Source organism: Vidua macroura, chromosome 1 (assembly GCF_024509145.1).
Source record: "Vidua macroura isolate BioBank_ID:100142 chromosome 1, ASM2450914v1, whole genome shotgun sequence".
Classification (NCBI taxonomy): Eukaryota; Metazoa; Chordata; class Aves; order Passeriformes; family Viduidae; genus Vidua; species Vidua macroura.
The window spans coordinates 71,759,879-71,780,637 of record NC_071571.1 but is presented as its reverse complement, the minus strand read 5'-3'; the positions used below and the strand labels follow the sequence as shown (position 1 = coordinate 71,780,637).

The window sequence follows — 20,759 nt, the reverse complement described above, 5'->3', positions numbered from 1 at the left end:
TCCTTCAGCAACATTAATTTACAGTCTCATGAGAGAACACTTTGGCTTGCTGCCAGTTTTGACTTCAAGCAGCATTGTGGGAGGACAGAGCAGTGCAGGCAGCGGTCCCTTTCAGGCCACGGCATCTGGGCACTGGAGCAGACAGCCCAGGCTGCTGGCCGGGCTCTGACGCAAACATTACAGAGCACGTCTGTGCCCCAGCTCCCCGCTGAAAGGCAGCATTAATTACCCTGCAGCTCCGTGGCTCTGCGCCGCCCGCCTGGTGTATTACAGCGTGCTGGCATCTTTACGCTGTGGAAGTGGGCTTGCCAAAACTCATGTCTGAGGCTGGCTGACGTGTTTGGCATTGCTGGGTCCTGCCAGTGGGTTCCTCGGTTGTTTGCTGGGAGGAGGGCAGTGGAGGCGGTGCCGGCCAGGGAGAGGAGCTGTTTAGCCAAAATCTCTTTGGTTTGCTATTGGCAGTGCTGTGGGATGACACAGTAAGAGGTAGGGAGGCGTGATGCCTCTCAGCTTTTTCCAGCGATCCTGTCTTTAAAGGAGTGCATTTCCAAAGTGCCTTGATGCCTGTTAGGGTGTTTTATGTGACTCGTGGATTCGCTTTCCAATCTTTTGCTGTTTTCTTTTGCTTTCTTTTCAAACTATCCGGTCATATGTGAATGTACCATCCCTGGAAGTGTTTGAGGCCAAAGTCTATGTGGAATCTCATCTAGTGAATGGTGTCCCTGCCTGTGGCAGGGGGGTGGACTAGATTATCTTTGAAGGTTCCTCCCTACCCAAATAATTCAATGATTCTGTGACAGGCTGTACAGTTTGCATGCTAATTCATGCTTGGGCAACTAGAGGTGTGTGTTGTTACTCTAGTGACTTGGAGGGTTGAACCCTGAAGAGAGCAAGAGGCTTTTTGTCAAGTCGTTTGTTTTCAGGTTTTTTTTGAGTAAACTTCTAGTAAATCAGGGGTGATTACTTCCACTGCAGCAGTAATGTACAGTCTAGTTTTTTTGTCTCTCTTTTTTTATGAACACAGCCTTTTCTCCTTTCACAATTTCTGATGTAGTTGCCCCAACAAAGACAAAGGGTCTATCAAAGTTGTTGCCACACTAGTATGTAGACTGCATGCATTGACTTTTTAAGTGTTTGCATCAGATATGCTCATCAGTTCATAAGACTGATTATTGTGGGTCAGTGGAACAATAAATCCAATTTTGGGATTCATGACAATTGACTAAAAAGTGGTTTTTGAAAGATTATGAACCAGTTCTATGGCATGCATTTATGTAATTTCATTACATAAAGTGCTTCTCCTGTGTAAGCTTTCCCCTGCTGGGTCAAGTTGACCAAATGTTTTCTTCACTTCTGTAAGAAATCTTCCTGCAACAGGCTTTTTTTGGTGAATGGATATGGTGGATTGACCCTGGCTGGATGCCAGGTGCCCACCAAAGCTGCTCTACCACTCTCCTCAGCTAGGCAGCAGAAAGAAAGTATCATGAAAGGTTCCTGGCTTGAGATTAAGGGCAGGTAGAGATCACTTACCAATTACCATCATGCAAAACAGACCTGACTTGGGGAAATTAGTTTAATTTATCACCAATCAAATCAGGTTAGGATAATGAGTAATAAAACTTAAAAATCATTTTTCCCCCAATCCTTCCCTTCTTCCTGGGCTCAACTTCACTCCTGATTTTCTCTACCTTTTTCACCCTGAGCAGTGTAAAGGACCTCCTGTTAGGAGTTGTAGTCAGTTAATCACATGTTGTCTCTTTCACTTGTTCCTCTTCAGGTGGAAGACTCCTCACACTCTTCCCCTGTTCCAGTGTGAAGTCCCTCCAACAGGAGACAGTCCTCCACAAACTTCTCCAATGCGTGTCCTTCCCAAGGGCTGCAGTTCTTCACAAACTGCTCCAGTGTGGGTCCCTTCCATGGGGTGCAGTCCTTCAGGAACAGGCTCCTCTAGCGTGAGTTCCTCCAGGGCTCACAAGTCTTTCCAGCAAACCTCATGGGCTCCTCTCTCCATGGGTCTGCAGGTTCTGCCAGGAGCCTGCCCCAGCACGGGCTTCCCATGGGGTCACTGACTCCTTTGTGCTTCCATCTGCTCTGATGGTCTGTGGGTGAATTCTCTGTGGTCTGCGGGTGAATCTCTGCTCCACCATGGACCTCCAGGGGCTGCAGGGGCACAGCTGCTTCACCATGGTCTGCACCATGGGCTGCAGGGGTGCCTGGAGCACCTCCTTCCCTTCCTTCTTCATAGACCTTGGTGTCTACAGGGCTGTTTCTCTCACATATTCTCACTCCTCTCTCCAGCTGCAATTGTATGGTTTTCCTCCCTCACCTTCTTAAATAAGTTATCCCAGAGGTGGTGCCACCATTGCTGATGGGCTCAGCCTTGACCAGCAGTGGGTCCATCCTGGAGCCAGCTGGCTGTAATGGACATGGGGAAGCTTCTGGCACCCCTGTAGCCCCACAGCTACCAAAACCTTGCCATGCAAACACAATACAATTGGGATAAAGCTGTGCTGTTCTAACTAGATGGTGCTGGATCAGGTGTCATTCATCCCCCCACACCCCCTTAGCATGGTCTGTGGCTGCTTTGACAGAAATGTGTCTCTCCATCCTGGTGGTCTACCAATGCAGAGACTTCCATGGTACTCATTCTCACAGTAGTACAGCCTGGAACACACACTTTGGACATTATTGTTAATAATCCATGAGCAGTGTCATCCACATATATTGCACCTTACCTCCCAAAGGGTCTTTTGTGTTACCAGAGGGGTAAGAAGAGTAATCATCTAGAAGTCACAGATAGAAAAGGGAAAAGTTTACTTACCAAATATATTAAGGATCAGCAGATTTTTCTGAGTGGGAGTGTACAGATGGGGAGAAATTTAAACAGGCACAAAACTCAAGGATATGATTAATTAGGGCATTGGACAGCATCTCTGATCACACAGGAAGAGAAGTGCCTGTAGCTTATCAGGTGGATAAAGAAAGGGAAGGAGGCTCTTTTCCCATCTCATTCCCAAATAAACTGATTGGCTGACTTCCATCTCTGTCACCTGTGGCTTTATACAGGTTTGCATCAGTACTGTCTGTTCCAAATGAACACTTTCAGCTGTATGACCAGGACCTTTTCTGAGTCCAAATTTTCACCACAATCAAGGCATTGCATTCCCACTATTGTGATTGTGCTTGTAGTAAGAGTTCTGGAGGACACATGCAGAAGAGGGACGGCTGATGTGTTTCTCCAGGATATCCAAGAGGCAGCTCAGTACATTTAATATGAGTTGCATAGGTCAGTACCAGAATAGGTACTCCCACTGGAGAGGAAGAGGCATCTTCCAGGTGAACTAATCCAGAAACACTCTTCAGTACATTGCAGGATAGCAAGGAGTGTGTCTGCATCTTTAGAAGTCTTAAAAAAATTAGATATACATGTTTTTAACTGACATGTATTTATCCCCATAAGATTTTAGAGATCCATTCTGAACATTATCAGTACTTGTGCTCAACTGTAGTGGGGAGGAGTGAACTACAGCCTATGATGGGATGTTTCAAGAGCTGCTTTGTTGTTTGCCCATCTGTGCAAATCAGTTTCTTGCAGTGCACAAATCTTGACTCCATTGTCTTTTGCCTAGGGTAACATGTCCTCAGAGGCAGTTCTGGACTCCTCCTAGGGTCAGTTGTTACGTAAAACTGAAATTCCATGCAGCTGGTACCCAGCCTTTCTCATGGAATGAACTTCACTTTCTACCACTTGTAGACTCCCATTAAATATTTAATAATTGAGGAGGACAAAAGCAGAAGCTATAGGTATTATGGGATGGAGAGCCTACTGCTGCAGAGAGACAACTGTACACTGCTGCTGGTGCAACTTCAGTGGAGACTTATAGTGCCTGAAACCACTCGAGAATGTTTTGAGGAGGGAGCTTTCTGGTTTTGGCTCAGCAAAACTTTTTTTTTAGGGTGCTCCTACCTAATTTTCAGACAGCCAAAACCCACCTTAGTTATCAGGTCTAAGGGTTCATTTTTGTCTTTATCCAGACCTCTGCTGTTCTCCCCATCTGCTCACTGTGCTTGGTCCCAGTGGTAAGGTAAGCATTTAATCCCAGGTGCTGATCTGTTAGCTTTTAAGAAAAATTGAAGTTATCTGACTGGGCAGAAAGAGAAGAATTCCTGAACTGATTTACCTGGTTTTGCTGAACTCCGTGTGGAAACTTAATCCCATCTTCCTTTGTTAGGTTTTAGCTAGAAAAAATGCAGTTCTGGGGCTGCTCTCCTCCAAGACCTTGTCTTCTTATTTCACAAAATAATGGCAGAGAGAAATGGTAGTACTTGCCCTACTGCAATGTGGTTTACCTTCTACCTTACAAAGGTTTAGTAACCTTGCTCTCTGCTGGACAGTTAAATCCCAGAGCCCAGAGGACAGAGTCCAGCATTGCATTCTGTTGTGTTGCTGCTTCTTTCAGTTTCAGGCTGACTTCCTTCACCTTCTGTCTCTTCATGGACACAGAGAGAGGAGTAGATGTTTTGCACATGTGCCTGAGTTGTGCTTGAAAAGCATTAAACTGTGAAGTTCAGGCACTCATAAAAAGAGCATCCATGACAGCACAGTGCACACATTTGGCTGCAAAACCCACTCAAGAAGCTGGGTAAATTCTTAAAGCAGTTAAATAGTCATTACCTGAATGCATTTAACTATGTTCTACCTGAATTAAAGCCACAGAAGGTAAGATGCAACCCCTGTGAATCAAGGGCCAGTTAACAGGAGCCTTTAAGAAGCAAGATACCGAAATACTTTTTGGAAACTGGTCATAACTGTAGGAAACCTTCAGCAGTAACAAAAATCTTTCTTTTGCTCCTGTTGAAACTTGCTAATGTCCATTTCCAGCTCATGGCAGCAAGAATGAAAACCAGTCTTAGCAAATAAATAGAAGAGCCTTGCTGCACTTTCTGCAAGGCATCAAATGAATGGGAGGGCACAAAGGGTGACACTGTCCTTGGGTCCCAAAGCGCAGACTACACCTAGGGGCTGCCTTTCACACAGCAGCAGCTACTGAAACCTGGGTCACTGCATCTTCATGAGCAAGGCTGGCAAGTACTGGGCACTGCTGAGCTGAACAGGTGAACAGAACTATAAGGAAGGAAACATTATGTGTCATTTATGGGATTACACTCAAAATGTTTGAGTAGCTTTTTATCGACAAATCCTAATCAATGCAAATGCAAAACAAGTATCTCACAGTGTGCTTTTATTATTTTTTCACAATATAAACTAGACAGACATGGAAAGTTTAATGGCAGCATGTTCTTATAACATTTTAAAGACAAAGAACAACATAATCTTATTAAATGATGATAAACTGACAAACTACATTACCATACATACATCATCCAAAGGTACGGGATAAACAATATCTGCTTATGTACATTTATGCTGGTGATAATTAAAATTCAAATATCCAGAAGAAAAGGAGAAAAACTGCTATTTAAATTATAAAAATATATAGTTTTTGTGTGGAACTCTTAATGCTGTATTACTTTTTGAAGATAATTTCATTGTGTGATGAAGCTGCATTAACTTAGTATAGAAGTGTGGTTTAAACCAAATACGGATTAAATTAGTTCTTTTGTCTTCCTTGCATTTAGCCTTGTTGGAAAGAGAGATAGGAATGTAAAATAAAGCTGGGCTTTTGCAATGAGAAAGAATTTTTATACACATAAATTAAAATATCTATAATTTTTCATATAGTACTGAGCCATAAACTCATAATAGAAATAAATCATTTTGCTAGTTTGTTCAGAGATAGAGAGAGGAAAAAGAAGAAAGGCTTTGAACATGCTATTTCATGATACTCTTAATGAATAGGTTTGTGAAGTGGAGTGCAGGTGCACAGCTAAGCAGTGTCAGGCTTCAGGGTCAAAGCATGCAGGCCAGATTCTCGCTGCCTCAGCTGGGGAGACTGTGTGGACTGGGCGGACTGGGACTGTATTCTTTGAACTGCATCAACTTCATGTTGCCTTTGCACATCTGGTTTCAGACTTCCTTTTTCATAATTGTTCCTTCTTAGTGCAAAACTACTCAGGCTATATAATCCCCAATCATAACAGCAAACTGATGAACTTTTACAGACTAGATAATTTTATAATAATTTACCTGTAATTTTGTAATTTTAGTAATCGTAGCCACGTAGTGCACACATTTGTAGCTGCTTTAGTTAACAGTTATTTTCAGACCATCTTGAGTAAACTCCTGCAACATGTGAAACTGAAGATTTTCTTACATACCAGTGTCATTCTCCATATCTTCCAGCTCCCTTTCTCATCTGTGTATATATATATATATATATATATATATATATATATATATCTGTTACCTTGACTGCCCCATTAGTCCTTTGATGAATCCAGTGCTTGTTCCATTAAGAAATGTCCTCTGTATCACCTCTAATTTCAGAATACTTTTGCACAATTTTTTCATCTGTTCCTAAGTTACTCATTTATGACAGATCTCAGGTGATCCTACAGATGAAGCAAAATACTTTTATTCATTATTTTCTTTAAAAATTGACTGAAGAAGAATTAAGGACACCTAAGGTGAATATAGCAAAACCCAGTACTTCTCTTCAATGCCTATGCATTTGCTGTTTTAAAAAAGACTGCCTTCAGCATTAACAAAGTTCTATAGTGAAAAATAATTGTGGGGTCTCTGCAAGCTTTTTCTCTGACCATATGGCATCCTTTTTCAATTGAAAGGATGAAAGATAAACAAATTCCAGGTAGCACTCATCTTTAACCAGGGAGATGTTTCAGTGATCTCTCTATTTCCCTCCACTTCTTGACCTCTTCCTTCCTTTTTGACCTCTGATTCTCTACACCTAAACACTTCAGAAATGCCCTCTTTTTAATTTTTTTTTCTTTTATAATTTGGATATGGTGGGAGTGGTCAGATGTCTGTGCATACACAGTGACAGAGGATGGGTTTTCACTGAAGCGTAGTCTTTGAGCATGGAAGTCTGTAAGGCATTTTGTGGAGAAAAAAAATCTTACATGGAAGTGTAATGAAGAGTAGGAAAGACAGTAATTATTGCAAAAGAAATGCAGGAGTGAGAAGAGAGGATTTTATTTAAGAAGTTCAAGCTTTTATATACATTCAATGTTTCTAAATGTTTTCTTAATAAATGTATTATCAACTATCATTATACCTAATGCAGCCACAATACTGTACTATTCTGCAGTCAGGATGGGAAAACTCCATCATCTCTTTAATAAAATAAAATCATCAACAGTCATCATGACTCTTCTCTTTGCCTGGTACTAACAAATACACTGGGAAATCCAGTGAGTAGACACAACAGAACACAAAATCCTCAGTATTCATTTAATTGCGTATCATGTGTCGTCTTCATATTATTTCTAAAGCAGCTTTAAAAAACTTTAGCCATTGGAAGGTATTAAAAACCAAAACCCCATTCAAATTATCCTGGTATTATAGCAGCACTGGAATTGATATTTTTTACTACTTTTGACAATGTAAACGTTAATAAAACAAACAATGTTGAAACAATTTGAGGTCTAATAGTTAATAAACTTTAATGGGCATATGGGCACAAATTGAAAAGAAGACTAGATTGTGAAATGAAACATAAGCTCAATAGCAGCCAATTCCAGTTGTGCAATTGGCTGCAAACAAATTCAGTTTTTAAGCTGAGCTAAAAAACAAAGCGCACACTCAATCCACAATACTCCTCAGTTCCTCTGATTTGAAATATTTTTCATAAAACCCCTACATGACCATGCCCACTCCTTAGAGAAGCACTCTGAAAGCACTGCAGGTACTATTTGTTTGATGGTGGGATTTTTCCTTTTCCTTTAATTAAGAATAGTTCACATTTTTTGTCCTCTTAAAAATATTTTCTTTCTACGCTTCTATAAAATTAAGTAATTTCAAATCTGAAATGTAAGCTTGCCCCATCTTTGCTCATACAAAGTGTAGGTGCCACGACTAAATAGCAGTAAAAAAGCTGAGATGTACAACTCTTAAAAAAACCAACCAAACATAAAAGCAGCTTTGAAGACACAATATCAACTACAGCCTTAACATTGAACATATTACATTCCCGAGTTACTGGAGATATTTTGCATATAATGCCACAAAGTTATTCAGCTGAAATCTTGAGGTTGGAGCTACAGTTTATTCACTGTGTGTTTTTCACCCTTTGAGCACTTACGTATTGTACGGTACATTTAGCCAGAGCTTTGCAAACTTTCCTTTTATATCTGGACATCCATCTGGACACCCACAAATCCCAGATTTCAAAAGTTTCATAGAAAAAATAGAAGCGCAGGATTTAAAACATTTGAAGCTGGACATTTCCATGCCTCAGAGCAGCCCCTGGGACTCAACGCTTCAGAGTCTTCGGTTTCCAGGGGACTCCTGGCCCCGTTGAGCTCACAGAAAGCCCTGCTTTGAACACAGGTCTGTTTATAAAACTGTGTTATGTACTCTACATTAATTTTACTTGTGTTGCATTTTGTAACAGGAGCAGATGACTTCACGCCTCCCACTCCCCCTTTTCTTTCACCCTATTTTCACTTGAGATGACAGTAGGCACCTGCACAAGAGAGGTGACGAAGAGTCTCTGTCCAGAGAGAGGATTTTGAGTTTCATCAACTTTTCTTCTGTAGATAGTCTTGGGAGACTATTTGCATGAAAATATTTTGAGGGCGAGGGGTAGGATGATAAATCTCACTTTCCTTTCCTGTTATGAATATGAACTTGATTTTGGTGTCCAGTTTGATAAACAAGGACAGTCAGAGCTAATCTGTAACTTAGCTGAGGTCTGCTTTTTGCCAAATAAAATTAAGATTTTTTTTCAACTGTCAGGGATTTAGAGACCACATCTAATTGGTTTCAAACCCCTGGAGGAACTCTGTAAGTAAGCAGGATTAGTTGCAGATATGAGCCCACTAAAGTGGGACACAGGTCAGGTCTTCAGACTCCAGCTCTGCTCTGTTGAAGCAGGCACTTAAGGTCTCCTGATGTTTCTGTGTCAGTAGCCACAAAAAACATTTTGCTGCTGAGAAAATCATTGGAACAGCAATTTCCTGCGAGCCCCAAAGATTTAACTTCACACGTCTATTAAAAAAAAAAAGTTGACATGTATTGTGTGGGTATTGTGATTATGATGTGATGGCACAGCTGGTAACTTAAAAATGCATGTTTAAAAGGCATAGGTAATCATATTTCCAACTGTTCTCCTGTAGGGATAGCAGAGTGTCCTTCAAGAAGTTTCTGTCTTGATTCCACATATGTACCATGTTGAATTGTTTACTACATCAGTTCTTGCCAGCAGGACAGGGTGAGAACTTTGTTCATGCTGACCTTGTCTTTCAGATCCCTCCTGGAAAATGCTAGGAAATTCAACACAATTTGGCAGTTTTTAGCAGCTCAAGTAACTGCCCTTGTAAGTGTAAGCAGGTAGGTCTTTGTCAGTATATTTGCTCTTCAGAGATAAAATAATCCAGCCAGCGGCATTAATTAAAAAAAAAAAAAGAACGTAAAATACTCTGGGGCTCATTAAAGTTAAGAATAACAACATGATGTGATGACAGATACAACTTGCTGAGGTTCTGAAAATAGCAGGTTAAAATGTAAATATCTTTTAATAAATAATTTTCCGGCAATGTAAAAATAAATGATATTTCCTTTGGCAGTAATAGCTGATTTAATCTTTCGCTGGGAAGTTGCTTTGCTCATAAAATATCATTGTGCTACAGAAAAAAAATATTATTTTGTTGTTTTGAAAGACTTTTGTAATCCACAATAAACTGGGTGACTCTACTTATGTCCAAGATAAGCGCCAAGAGTGATGCAAGCTCCCACCAGAACCAGACTCAGGATAGTCTTCAGAGAGATCCAGGAGAAATCGAACAAAGGCCTCATACTGTTGCCATACAACTCCACAAAGGCATCCTAGAAAGGGAAATAATGAGAAAAGGAATATCAGAATTGCAGTTACTGTTTTTTTGGGGGAGGGGGGGGGATGGGGAAAGGGAGGTAACTTCTTCACCCTCAGGGGTCACCCAACAATCCTGCTGGCACAAGAAGACCACAAAAACCTATTAAAATAGTGATTTGGGAGGTCTGTTTTGTGTGTTTAGAAAAAAGTTCTCCTGCCTGTTTCTTTATAAATATTGCTGAAATTACTTATGATTGTGACTTCTGCTTTAAGCATGCCCGGTCTAACAGAAAAGACAGAAGCAGCATTTTAAAATATAAGTTACCACTATTTTGGGTCCTAAATGTTGTCTATACAAACATAAGCAAAGGAAGTAGATGAACCTTCTTTATCCAAATCTTTCATTTCCACTGGATATGGAGCATCTATATTGCAGGTCAGCTTCATTGAAAATAAAGCAGTATTTGGTTCTCTTGGGATGGGCTCAGAAGACTTTGTGTAGTAGCCACAGATGTTTCTTCCATATGAACTGAAGGTGTTAGGGTTGTGTTACACCAATGATAATCTTTCACAACTGTCACCAAAAAGGGTGATGCCGTGGTCCAGTGCTCCAGGAAAATCTGGTCATGCACGTAGGCACCAAATGAAGAGGCTGTTTAAGTAGCAAAGATAAAGTTTTTGTGACTCATAAATACAGTGGGATTTGACTGGGCAAATGACAGGATTGGTGATACTCTGCACGTAATGCCTTTCTTTCAGGCTGCAATTCCTAACGAGCATGACGCTTCAGGGCATTCCTCAGAGACAGATAAATCACACTGTATGGCACGAAAGCAGTAAATAGCCAAGCTGAATGACTTTAAAAATGTGACAAAACTGATAGCATCATTTATGGCAACTCTTTTACTGGGCTGCAAATTAAGGTCTGCTCCTAAGCTATTGCAATAAGCCCATGAAACAGCTATCTAATGTGACAGTTTCTGTCTCTACTTTTATTACCCTAGACTTCCCATTTTTGGTAGAAGTTCACATTCTCTATCAAAGTTATAATGCCTTTAGCTGTTTTGCAATGTTATTACGCTAGGAGTTAACCTGTCTTCTCGTAATGCATATCTGTCTTCTAATAATGCATATATTGTTATGGTTTACAGCAGGAACTGAGGAGAGAAAGGTGTCCATTATTGATGTAAATCTTCCAACCTAGTTAATGACAATCAAATTCTGTGGTCAAATTAGCTGCCCTCATTAGGCATCTCTAATTATTGTCGGAAGAGGTGCATTTGTGGTTTTACCACGAGAGGGCGTGTAAGGATTTTTAATATTTTGACTTCTATTCACTAGACACTGGGTGAGATTCAAATAAATAATAGATATTTGCTTCCAAAATGTGTTATTACATTAAGTAATATTTGGTGTATGTTGTAGGTCAGAGTGGATGTAAGTAGGTAAGGCTTGGTAACAGAACAGCCACAGGCTCTGGCCAACCAAGTGACGTGAAAACACGTCTGCCTCTTGCTATTTCTCAATGCTTGTTCCTCTAGGCAATAATTTTCCAACTTGGGTTTCCAAAGGTATATTCTTACGTGAAAGCAGCTTAACCTTTTGTGGGGAGGATGGAATGTTTTAATGCAAACTCTTCATTTCAGAGAGAAATTGGCAACTTTTGCTTAGCTGCCTGTTTTTTGACATAGACATTTGCAAACTCTGGCCTTAATATTCTGCTGTGGTGTTGCAGAGCTGAAAAAGCACACTCAGTTTGCTGTGCAGATCTTTGGAAAGCTGCTTTTATTTCTCCTTAAGGCTATGAAGTAACACAATATCCTAAAATGTTACAGACTGGGCTAAATCCTGTTGTCGCCAGTACAGACTCACTGACTTCCACGGGAGCCTTCTCTGTATAGGGAGTTCAAGATCGGGCCTTATAAAAATACAACAAGGGTAAAGTTCAACACTTGGTGATATTATTAGGGGTGGAAAAGAGAGGAAATGAAAAAAAAACCTCATGGAAATGCAAGTCATGTGAAAACATTTAAATGTTAAGGTTTTCATGGTTTCTTTCCGTGGGGAAGGTCTCACATCTGTATATTCATGACAGTTGATACATACACAGTATCAATATCAAAATGAGCGTATTTTGTGTCTCCCAGTTCAGGAACATTCCTGCCAGTTTTTCTGTGAGACCTTTTCCAATGATTCCATAGAGCTTCTGGTACTGGGTATGGAGATGGACGGAGGTGAACAGTAAAACTTGGATACAAGACAAAAATATGGCATAACCTATGGCTCAAAAGAGGAATGTTAACAAAAAATGTGCAGCATGCAGTACTTTTTTGTCCGAGATTATTACAACAATAACATGAACCCAACCTAATGGTGTCTGCACTATATATTACAAGTAGCTCTTTATGATCGTTCCCCCTCCCCTTCTCAAACATTCTGATTAGGCCTATTTCCGAAGCTTGTTTGAACAGCCTGTCACTATTTGTTTAAGTTTCAAACCTGTTTTAAATAAACACATGTCCATTTTATGTACTAAAACAAGGGGGTGGGAGGAGGGAAGTATGACCCGTTGCTGAAAACTATTTTAGCACAAAGAGAACCCTAAACAGAATTGTAACCTTTCATAAGGTTTTGTCTTCTGTAAACCCATGTATTTGTCACTGGATTTTTGTCACCTAAACGGCTCTGTTTAAAATAAGAGAATCTCAGCTAAAATAAATAAGATTAGGAAAATGGTTTGAAACACTTGATGTCCTTTGAAAAGCACTCTTTATAATGAAAGCAAGGGTCCCCTTGGCAAATAGACTGAGGCAAGTTCTGGCTTGGTCAACCTTTCTGGAAGTCTTACACAATTGGAAAGAAAATCGTTGCAGACCTTGCTTTTAAGACCTTCAAAATTTAATGGGAAGTTATATCCTGGATGTAAAATTATATCAGAGCTGTTAAAAATTATATGGAAAAGAACTCTTCATTCAGTTCTGCAACTATTTAAAAAGCCATTTCTTAAGAAGCTTTTATTAAGTCAAATCAGTCTGTTGCTGGTTTACTGTGCAACTTTGTGTTGACTGTTTCTGTGAAGCAAGAAAGGTGGTGGTGGAGAAGGGAAAGATGCTCTGCCTGAGCTCCTCTTAGGCACCAAAGCCCCTGAGATGCCTGCTTCACCTTGCCTGGTTTGACTGGAAGCCATGAGGTGCCCCCAAGGGCACCCCTTACTGCTTTCTTGCCCACTGGACTATATATAGGGAGGATAGAGCATGTTCCTGGCCAGAGTTCCAGGGATTTGCAGGGAGCCCAGGACAGAAGTGGAGTTTGTCACTCTGGGAGGATTAGGAGGCGTAATAGTGCACTGAGTCAGGGCAGTCTCAAAACAAAGAGATCACACTATCCCGCTCTTCCGCTGGCCCAAATTCGGCAGCTCTGATCCAAGAAACAAATGTCATCTTTAATTACACGGGCATTCTTTGCTTGTGGAATGAGCCAAGTTTGTTCAGCCTTGGTCCTTTTGCAGCTCAGCTTGTACCCCAGCCCGAGAGGCAAGGCACAGTTCCTCGGCGACAGAGGAGGATGTGCTGCCCACAGGCTGAGTCCAGAGAAGCGTTATGGATGTGACGGCTCCTCACCAGAAGTGTGGAGGGAGAAGGCAATTTCTGCCTGGCATTTCTGACCGAGGGGGCGGCGGGGAGAGCGAACATGAGGAAGTAAACGCTTCCTTTTTCTACCTGAATCAAACAGCTGGTGAGGAAGTGACTTTATTTCCCTCGTTATCATTGGTTTGGCAGGATATCCTCTTGAGCCACATTGTATTGAATGAAGAGCCAGAGAGACTTCCATTTTACTGTACGGGAATTGCCTCGCAGCTATTTTACGCTGCCCTCTCTGTGACTCCAAAACAAACAAACAAACACACACTAGCCCCCGGCTTTTGAAGAAACTTGCACAGGTCTGAACAAGACCACTTTGCCACCCACTACGGGGCAGGAGAGGGAATGGCACACACTCTGATACCAAGGCTTGGCAGCTGAATGACTTCTCCCTCACCCCTGCCTCCACACGAATGACATAAATTCTCATAAAAGCTTTTGTTCCTGCATGTTAACTCATTTCAGAAAGAGTTTGGGGAGTGAGGGAGGGAGGGAGGGGGTGGACAGAGCTGGTTAAATCGTCCCATGTTTTCTATGCTGTGAAACCTCATTAAAATGTCATCTTGCAGCTAACAAGAAAAGTTCTTGGAACACAAGGAGTAGACAAATGTGTAGCTGTTCTTTTCCCAAAGAGTTTATAAGTCTTTTATGCAAGCCTAAGTCGTGAGTACAAATAAGGGCAGCTCAGCCCTTGGCTGTGCTGTGCTGAGGTGTGGTGTTTCACAAGGTCCATATCTTTAGAGAGGCCGATATCTTTTTACACCTGGGAGTGCTGACATGCTGGTAGTCCTGCCAGATGCATATTAACAAATTATAATGGGAAGGAAAAGAAGGTGTCACCACACAAGCCCTGCTGATCATGGAAAAAGAACCTGCCTGGGGAGTGGCTTTGGCACGTGAACCCCTGAACCAATTCCCACCTGGTTTTTTTTCTTTCCCCCTTCACCTTTGCTTGTGGTAGAAATTGGGTCTATTTTGGAGACATGGTTCAGTGGTGAACATGGCAGTGCTAGGTTAATGATTGGACTTGATGATGTTAGAGGTCTTGTCCAACCTGCTATGATTCTATGATTCTGTTTTGAATTCTGTTTCTGCAAGGCCTGACACAATCTTAGGTCTGCAGCTGATGTATTAGATGCTGGCTACATACACTTTTTTATTTTGTTTCTTCAGTGCTGTCTGAGGTTTCTGACTTTGAACAAAATTGGTTTTCATCACAGTAGTCTTGCCTAACTTCTTTGTTTCTTGTCCTTACTATCTATTTGTATAAATTCCTGCATCAGTGAGCCTGTGATTTTGGGTCTCTCACTGTAAGGTTCTGTGAACTGGCATTAGTGGAAATAGTATTTGCATGACTGACTAAACATGTCACTCAGATGGAGACATCTAAGGATCAAGGATTGACTGTTGTTATGTTTGGTCATGAAAAGTGATGCATATGCTTAGAAATATATAAATGTGAGTAGTTATAGTAATGGTGATGAATAATTCCCCTGTCTGTGCTCCTAAAGAGTGACCCTGCTGGCAGGTAGGTTTTCTCCAGACCCCTGCGAGATGAAGGGTAAATCCAGGCTTTGAGGAATAGTCAAGCCATATCTTTAAACACGGGATTTGTAAGGTGTTGATCACTCAGCTTGAATGGAAATCCATCCGGTGTTCAGACTAGGCCACATTCTTGTCAAACCAAGTCAGCATGAGAACTGTTTCAGTAATTTAGTCTTGGCATCTCTATTTAATTCATTTAGATGTGGTTCTGCAATATGCAAAAGCCCAGACCTAATGGAGGCTGCCTCGTTCTCTTATTCCTGGAAAGGCGCACACTATAAAATGAGGTATTTCTGGCAGTAGGATAACAGCACTATTGGATAACAGCACTGTAGCAGCTAGCTGGTGGTATTTGATGGGTGCCACTTCTGAGGGAGCACTATTAGCAATTATGAGAAAGAGAAGGCAAGAAGGCCTTCTGGACAAAATACTGTGTTCAAAGAACACAATCAAAGCTGCTCTATTTGATCCTTCACAATTTTCAGATCTTTTGTAGGTTGATAGTCCTACTCAAATAATTTGCTGCTTTATTTAATTTTCTGAAGATATCTTACTTAAATAGAGTGCTAGAAACTGTTCTACCTAGAAAACAAATGTGTCCCTACACATGAATCTCAGTTGCACTAAAACCAAGTCATTAGTGGGCCATATTCTTCCCCAAATTACCAAACCCATTCTAAAGAGTTTACATTCCCATGCAACAGTACATTTAGTGACATCCATTTGTGGATTTTTGAATCCCTTTGAAGGAGAGTGTACGTGTCACAGAGCTGCTGGGGAGACTCATCTCATGCTGTAGTGTTGCTCTTATCCCTGCATCCTCTGAAAAGAGGCTGGATGCATGAAGACCCTGGTCAAATCTTCAGAATGGCTTAAAAAAAAAAAAAAAAAAGACAAAATGGGCTTGAATGTCAACGCAGGCCTGTTTTTCTCTAAATCTTACTTAAATTCTCTGTCTTGTTTGTAATTGGCTTTCAACATGAGTACCCTTATACTGCACTTATAATTAGCCCAGCTAATTTAAAAGCGCAACTCTGAAGATTTGTCTTGCAGTGGGTGCTGCCCTGACAGTAGAGAGAAATGTGAACACATCCCTCATTATATTCCCTGCCTGCTCCAGCTGCCTGGGCTGCTCTTGGGCTGCCGTAGAAGAGTTAAATCACGTAACCGCCTGGGAAATGGGAAACGAAAGTAGCTGCTTGTAGAAGTGCTCAGAGTGCTGTGGCACAGTGTTTGTCCTCCAGGCCACGGAGGCTTTCATTTAACAAGTGCATCCAGCGGTGCCGGACTCAAGGCACAGGTATGAGCAGAGGCAGAAAGAGGACAGCAAGGTGGCAAAGCTGTCAGCCTGGGGAGGGACCTGGCTCAGGGTGGCCTTGGCCAGAAAAGGCTGAGTGCACGTGTGAACCAGATGGGTGAAATGCGACTGGTCTGAGCAGGTTGTCCCATCGACTGCACCACGAGGGACCAGTCACGCGTTTTTCTGCTGCTTGTTTTAACATCCCTCAGGGATATGCTCCATCTAATGTTTTTTGTTTCAACACTCTGTTCTGATCCAAACTCCTTTGGCTTGACAAACTCGTGCTCAGCATTGAGCAAGAGTAGCACAGAGCTGGAGTGGTGGCCTGGCTGTTCCATGGTGCTCCGTGGTGCTCCATGGTGTTCCAGCACCCAATCCTGGTGTGACTTGATGCAGGCACTTGTTTTTTTAATAAATCTTGTGACAAGCAACTGATTTACAGGGCCAGTGAGACAACACAGCTAACATTATGCTAAAGTAACCTCACGATAAATCCGCAATTTAATGAGTAAGTGCAAAAAAAGGCCATGCTGTAGACTTCAATGGACAGTTACATTTCTACCACCAGCCACCTGGAAAATACGAATTTGCCCATGTGTTTTTTTTGGCAGCCTACACCTCATTAGCAGCTCAGACCATTTCTGCTCATCTGAAAAAGCCTTATTTGAGGCAGAGAAGAGGCAGCATTTTTTAGCCATTGCTGTCTTTTGCCATTTCCTAAGTCAGCCCTCCCACCAGGAGCTATGGGAGGCAGACAGGTCCTGGGAGTCTGATAGAATGCTGCAAATTCTCCTCTTCCAAAGTGGTGCACTTGAGAATGGGGCCTCTTGGTGTCTCGCTCCATGTTCTCATCAATTCACAGCTAAGTGATAATGGGAAATTAAAATAAGGGGAAGTTCTCTGTTAAGAAGAGATTGATTTTAATTGGGTGCCTTCCCCCACCCCTTTTTTAGTCCTTTCTGTCCTGTTCACCACTTGTGCAAAAACGTGAGACCTGGTAGAGAAACGGAGAGTGAAGGAGCAGGGAAAGGAATGAGCAGAGTCTGCACAGACTGAGGCAAGTAGAAATTTGGACAAAATTAATTAAGTGAGACAGGTGAAAACTGTTGTCAAAAAAGCTGAACTCCTAAGCCAAGACAGCTTTATATGTTGCTTGCCTTATAGATGGGGGGACTCGTAGGTTAAGGTGGGCTGGTAAATCTTCAATTTTTGGGTTCATCCAGAAAGTCCTTTGGTAAATGTTACCAGGTAAGAGCTAACAGGGACCACTTGAAAAAAAAAAAAAAAAAAAAAAAAAGGACCAGTATGAATGCAAGAATACAAGCCAAGTCACAGAGTAAAGGACTTTGTTTTGTTATTCAAAACAGCTCAAATCATTTGCATACACAGCTGTAATTCATTAACTATGACCAATAGATTTATTTAAATGCCACCCAACAAAACCAAAATATTAAGCCCTAATAAAAGGCAAACCATCTCTGCCTCTCAACCTGCAAAACCAACACCAAAACATACAAAAGGCATCCTTCAGGAGAACTGGGATCTTCTCCCATTCAAAGGAAGTACCATCAGGATGCTGGAAAGCAACACACCTCCTATCCATACATATACTTTGACTCTTCTGTAACAAGAAATAATGTCTTGATGATATAAGGAAGAGCACAAATTCTGCATGTTTCCTTTTAGCAGAAAGCTCTAAAACTGAAAAATATTGGACACTGCTAGAAGGAGAAAAAGTGCTATTCTTTAAGTACTTCAGGTGTCACTGTTCTGGCCATATTCCTTGATGGAAACATGGCTTATACCAGCTGCAGCAGTCTGCCAGCATGGTTGAAATACCTCCCAAACAATGTGAGTTATACTGGCAAAAGGACTCCTCTCTGGTCTAAGTCTACGTAAGTGTACATAGTGGGGAATGGAATCATGCCAAAATAGCTATCTTTGTAGGCTAGGGATGTGATTTTTTCCCCATGAGATAGTTGTGCTGGCCAGACTTTGTCATGTAGACCCCAGGAATTTTTATTTGCAAAATAAGACTGTAATTTATTTTAACCAGATGTTCAGCACTGATCTGTGTCTGTGCATTCACAGCACACTCCAAGTAATTTTTACTGTGAAAGACATATACCTTGGACACTGGTAAGATTTTAAAAACATAATGCTGAAGCTTTAAGACTGTGGTGGGCTTTCCTTTCTTTTTGTTGGTAATGGGTAGCTCCCAGTGAAGTAAGCTGGTGCTCTGGGTGTTGAGTTTTGCTCCTATCAATCAGATTCCCCACATGTCCTGTGGGAAAAGGCTCAGATCTCCCAGGTATCAGAAATTCACATCAGTTGCTGGAGCAAGTCATGCAGTTCCTTACAACCTAATGGCTGCTGGGAGAATAGAGTGAGAGCTGAACCTAGGATCTCTCTTTTCTCAGTAAAAAGTAGGAGGTATGAGTGCCAGTCCTCTGAATAAACAGATCCCTCTTTGTTTTCTTTCATGCCTGGTATTCTTGAGGGGAGGCAGGGGCTGGTTCTGCTACAGGACAGTGATCGTCGGAGTGGTCACGTAGCTGTCACTGGAGCCTGATGTACTAACCACTATCAACAAGTTACACATACACATCCTTGGGAACAGCTGAAATACAGCTTAGCCTGCATTCCTATGGCCAGTCATTCAAAACAGAAACTAAAGGATTTAGCTAACTGCTGTTTTTTTTTTTTTTCATAAGCCTGCATGTCCTTGCAGATCATTCACAAAGGTCTGCACATTTATATTTCCTGTTGACATCCTTTGAAAGGGAGAATGCCAATGGAAATTGGATCTTTTAATCAACAATTTTTGTGGACAGCAAGTCGGATGAAAATTCATGAAGGATTAAATTCTATCATTGTGACCTTGAACTAAGAGCACAAGGAAGGAGAATGCTGTTAACTTAGGCAGGAAGGATTGGTAATTACTCCATTTGTTGGTGTTTGCAAATCAGTAGAAATTTCATGCAAAATTTCAGATACTCAAAGGAAAGAATATAAAACAAAATCAGGACTGTCAGCGAAGGAAACAAAAAAGCATCACTTATGAAATTGGCCTTGAAAGCTTCCTCAGTTTCTAAAATAAATAAGACCCCACAGATCAGAAACCACAGATCAAAGTTGATATAAAGTCCTTCATAAATATAATAATTATTTTTTTAATACTTCTAAGAGCAGATGGGAGCACACAGCAGAGCACAGTTCTACAGAGGGGAAGAGAGAGCTCACCTTGCACTCATCAAGCTACCTCAGGGTCAGGGATAGGGGTGCAGATGCTGTGGGTATATTAGAATAGCACTCCAGGCAGACTGAATATTCCTGCTGTGAAACTAGCAGAACCAGTGCTCAGAGGCAGCTCCAGAATCCCTGTGCAGCGCTGCGCTCTGCCGTGTAGATGTGCCCCGAGGCACTACTGGAGAAAAAATGATGGATCCTGCTCCTGCTTACAGCACTGCCTTCCCCGTAGAACAGTGTGAGCTGTGACTCCTGTGCCAGCAGCTGCTGCTGAAAGCCTAGTCTCTCCTGCCCAGTCACTTCAACGTAGCCTCAAGAATTTCATTAACACATTAATCTGCAATTAAAGAGCTGCCCTTGCTTAAGAGCCAGAGGAAGTGATTACAACGGCTGAGGAATTCATGTGTGGTGGAAGGAGAAGCACCAGATCTGGAGGTAGGTACAGCAATCATCGAGAGGATGACCACAAGTAACTCCTGTGTGCAACCACCTCCCACTTCTGTCCCTCTTCAGGTGATGTCCCTTGCACATCTCGATGCTCTTTTCCTTGGAATTCTGCCATTGCTGCCAAAAGGCTGCTTCTCCCTCAAGATCTTCCATCACCATTATCTGCTGCTCCTAACCCGAAGTGTGAAGGCCCAAAGATGGTTTCCATCAGCTTTGCATCAATAGGGGCTTCCTGCCACAGTGGTCACTCTCAGCTGGCACATTATGGCTGGAATCCAATGTATAAGTGCCATAAACCCACCCAGGAGCTACATTCATAACCTCCTATAATTAACTATTGCTGCTATAAGTTTAGACAAACCCAGGAAATCACATGCAAAATTCTGTCTGATTTGCTATCTAATCATCTTCTATCTAGGTTCTTATACCACACACATTGCTGTGGTATCTGAGCATCTTGATGCCTGGATGCAAGTCAGATAAACCCTTTTCAAGCTAGCTAAGCTGCAGTCCTGACACTTCTACACTCTTTTGCAGCCAACACTTTTGCTACCAGCAAACTGCAAAGAAGCTTCTTCAAAGATTTGCTGAATGTACCAGCTTCTCCTGTCTTCCTTTCCCAGA

At 41.7% G+C, this 20,759-nt stretch overlaps 1 protein-coding gene across 2 annotated transcripts in view; it reads right to left on the bottom strand.

Moving 5' to 3' along the window:
* Window positions 1-5,226: 5,226 nt before the first annotated feature.
* BCL2 (BCL2 apoptosis regulator) overlaps window positions 5,227-20,759 on the bottom strand; it is a 96,587-nt gene continuing 81,054 nt past the window's right edge. The window contains exon 3 of one of the 2 annotated variants that reach the window (XM_053992906.1): window positions 5,227-9,967. In XM_053992906.1, the coding sequence (XP_053848881.1) occupies window positions 9,833-9,967 (135 nt within the window). In that variant the 3' untranslated portion in view covers window positions 5,227-9,832. Of the gene's footprint in view, window positions 9,968-17,627; window positions 17,708-20,759 lie in introns of those variants that run through there. The other variant, XM_053992913.1, reaches the window with a different exon arrangement.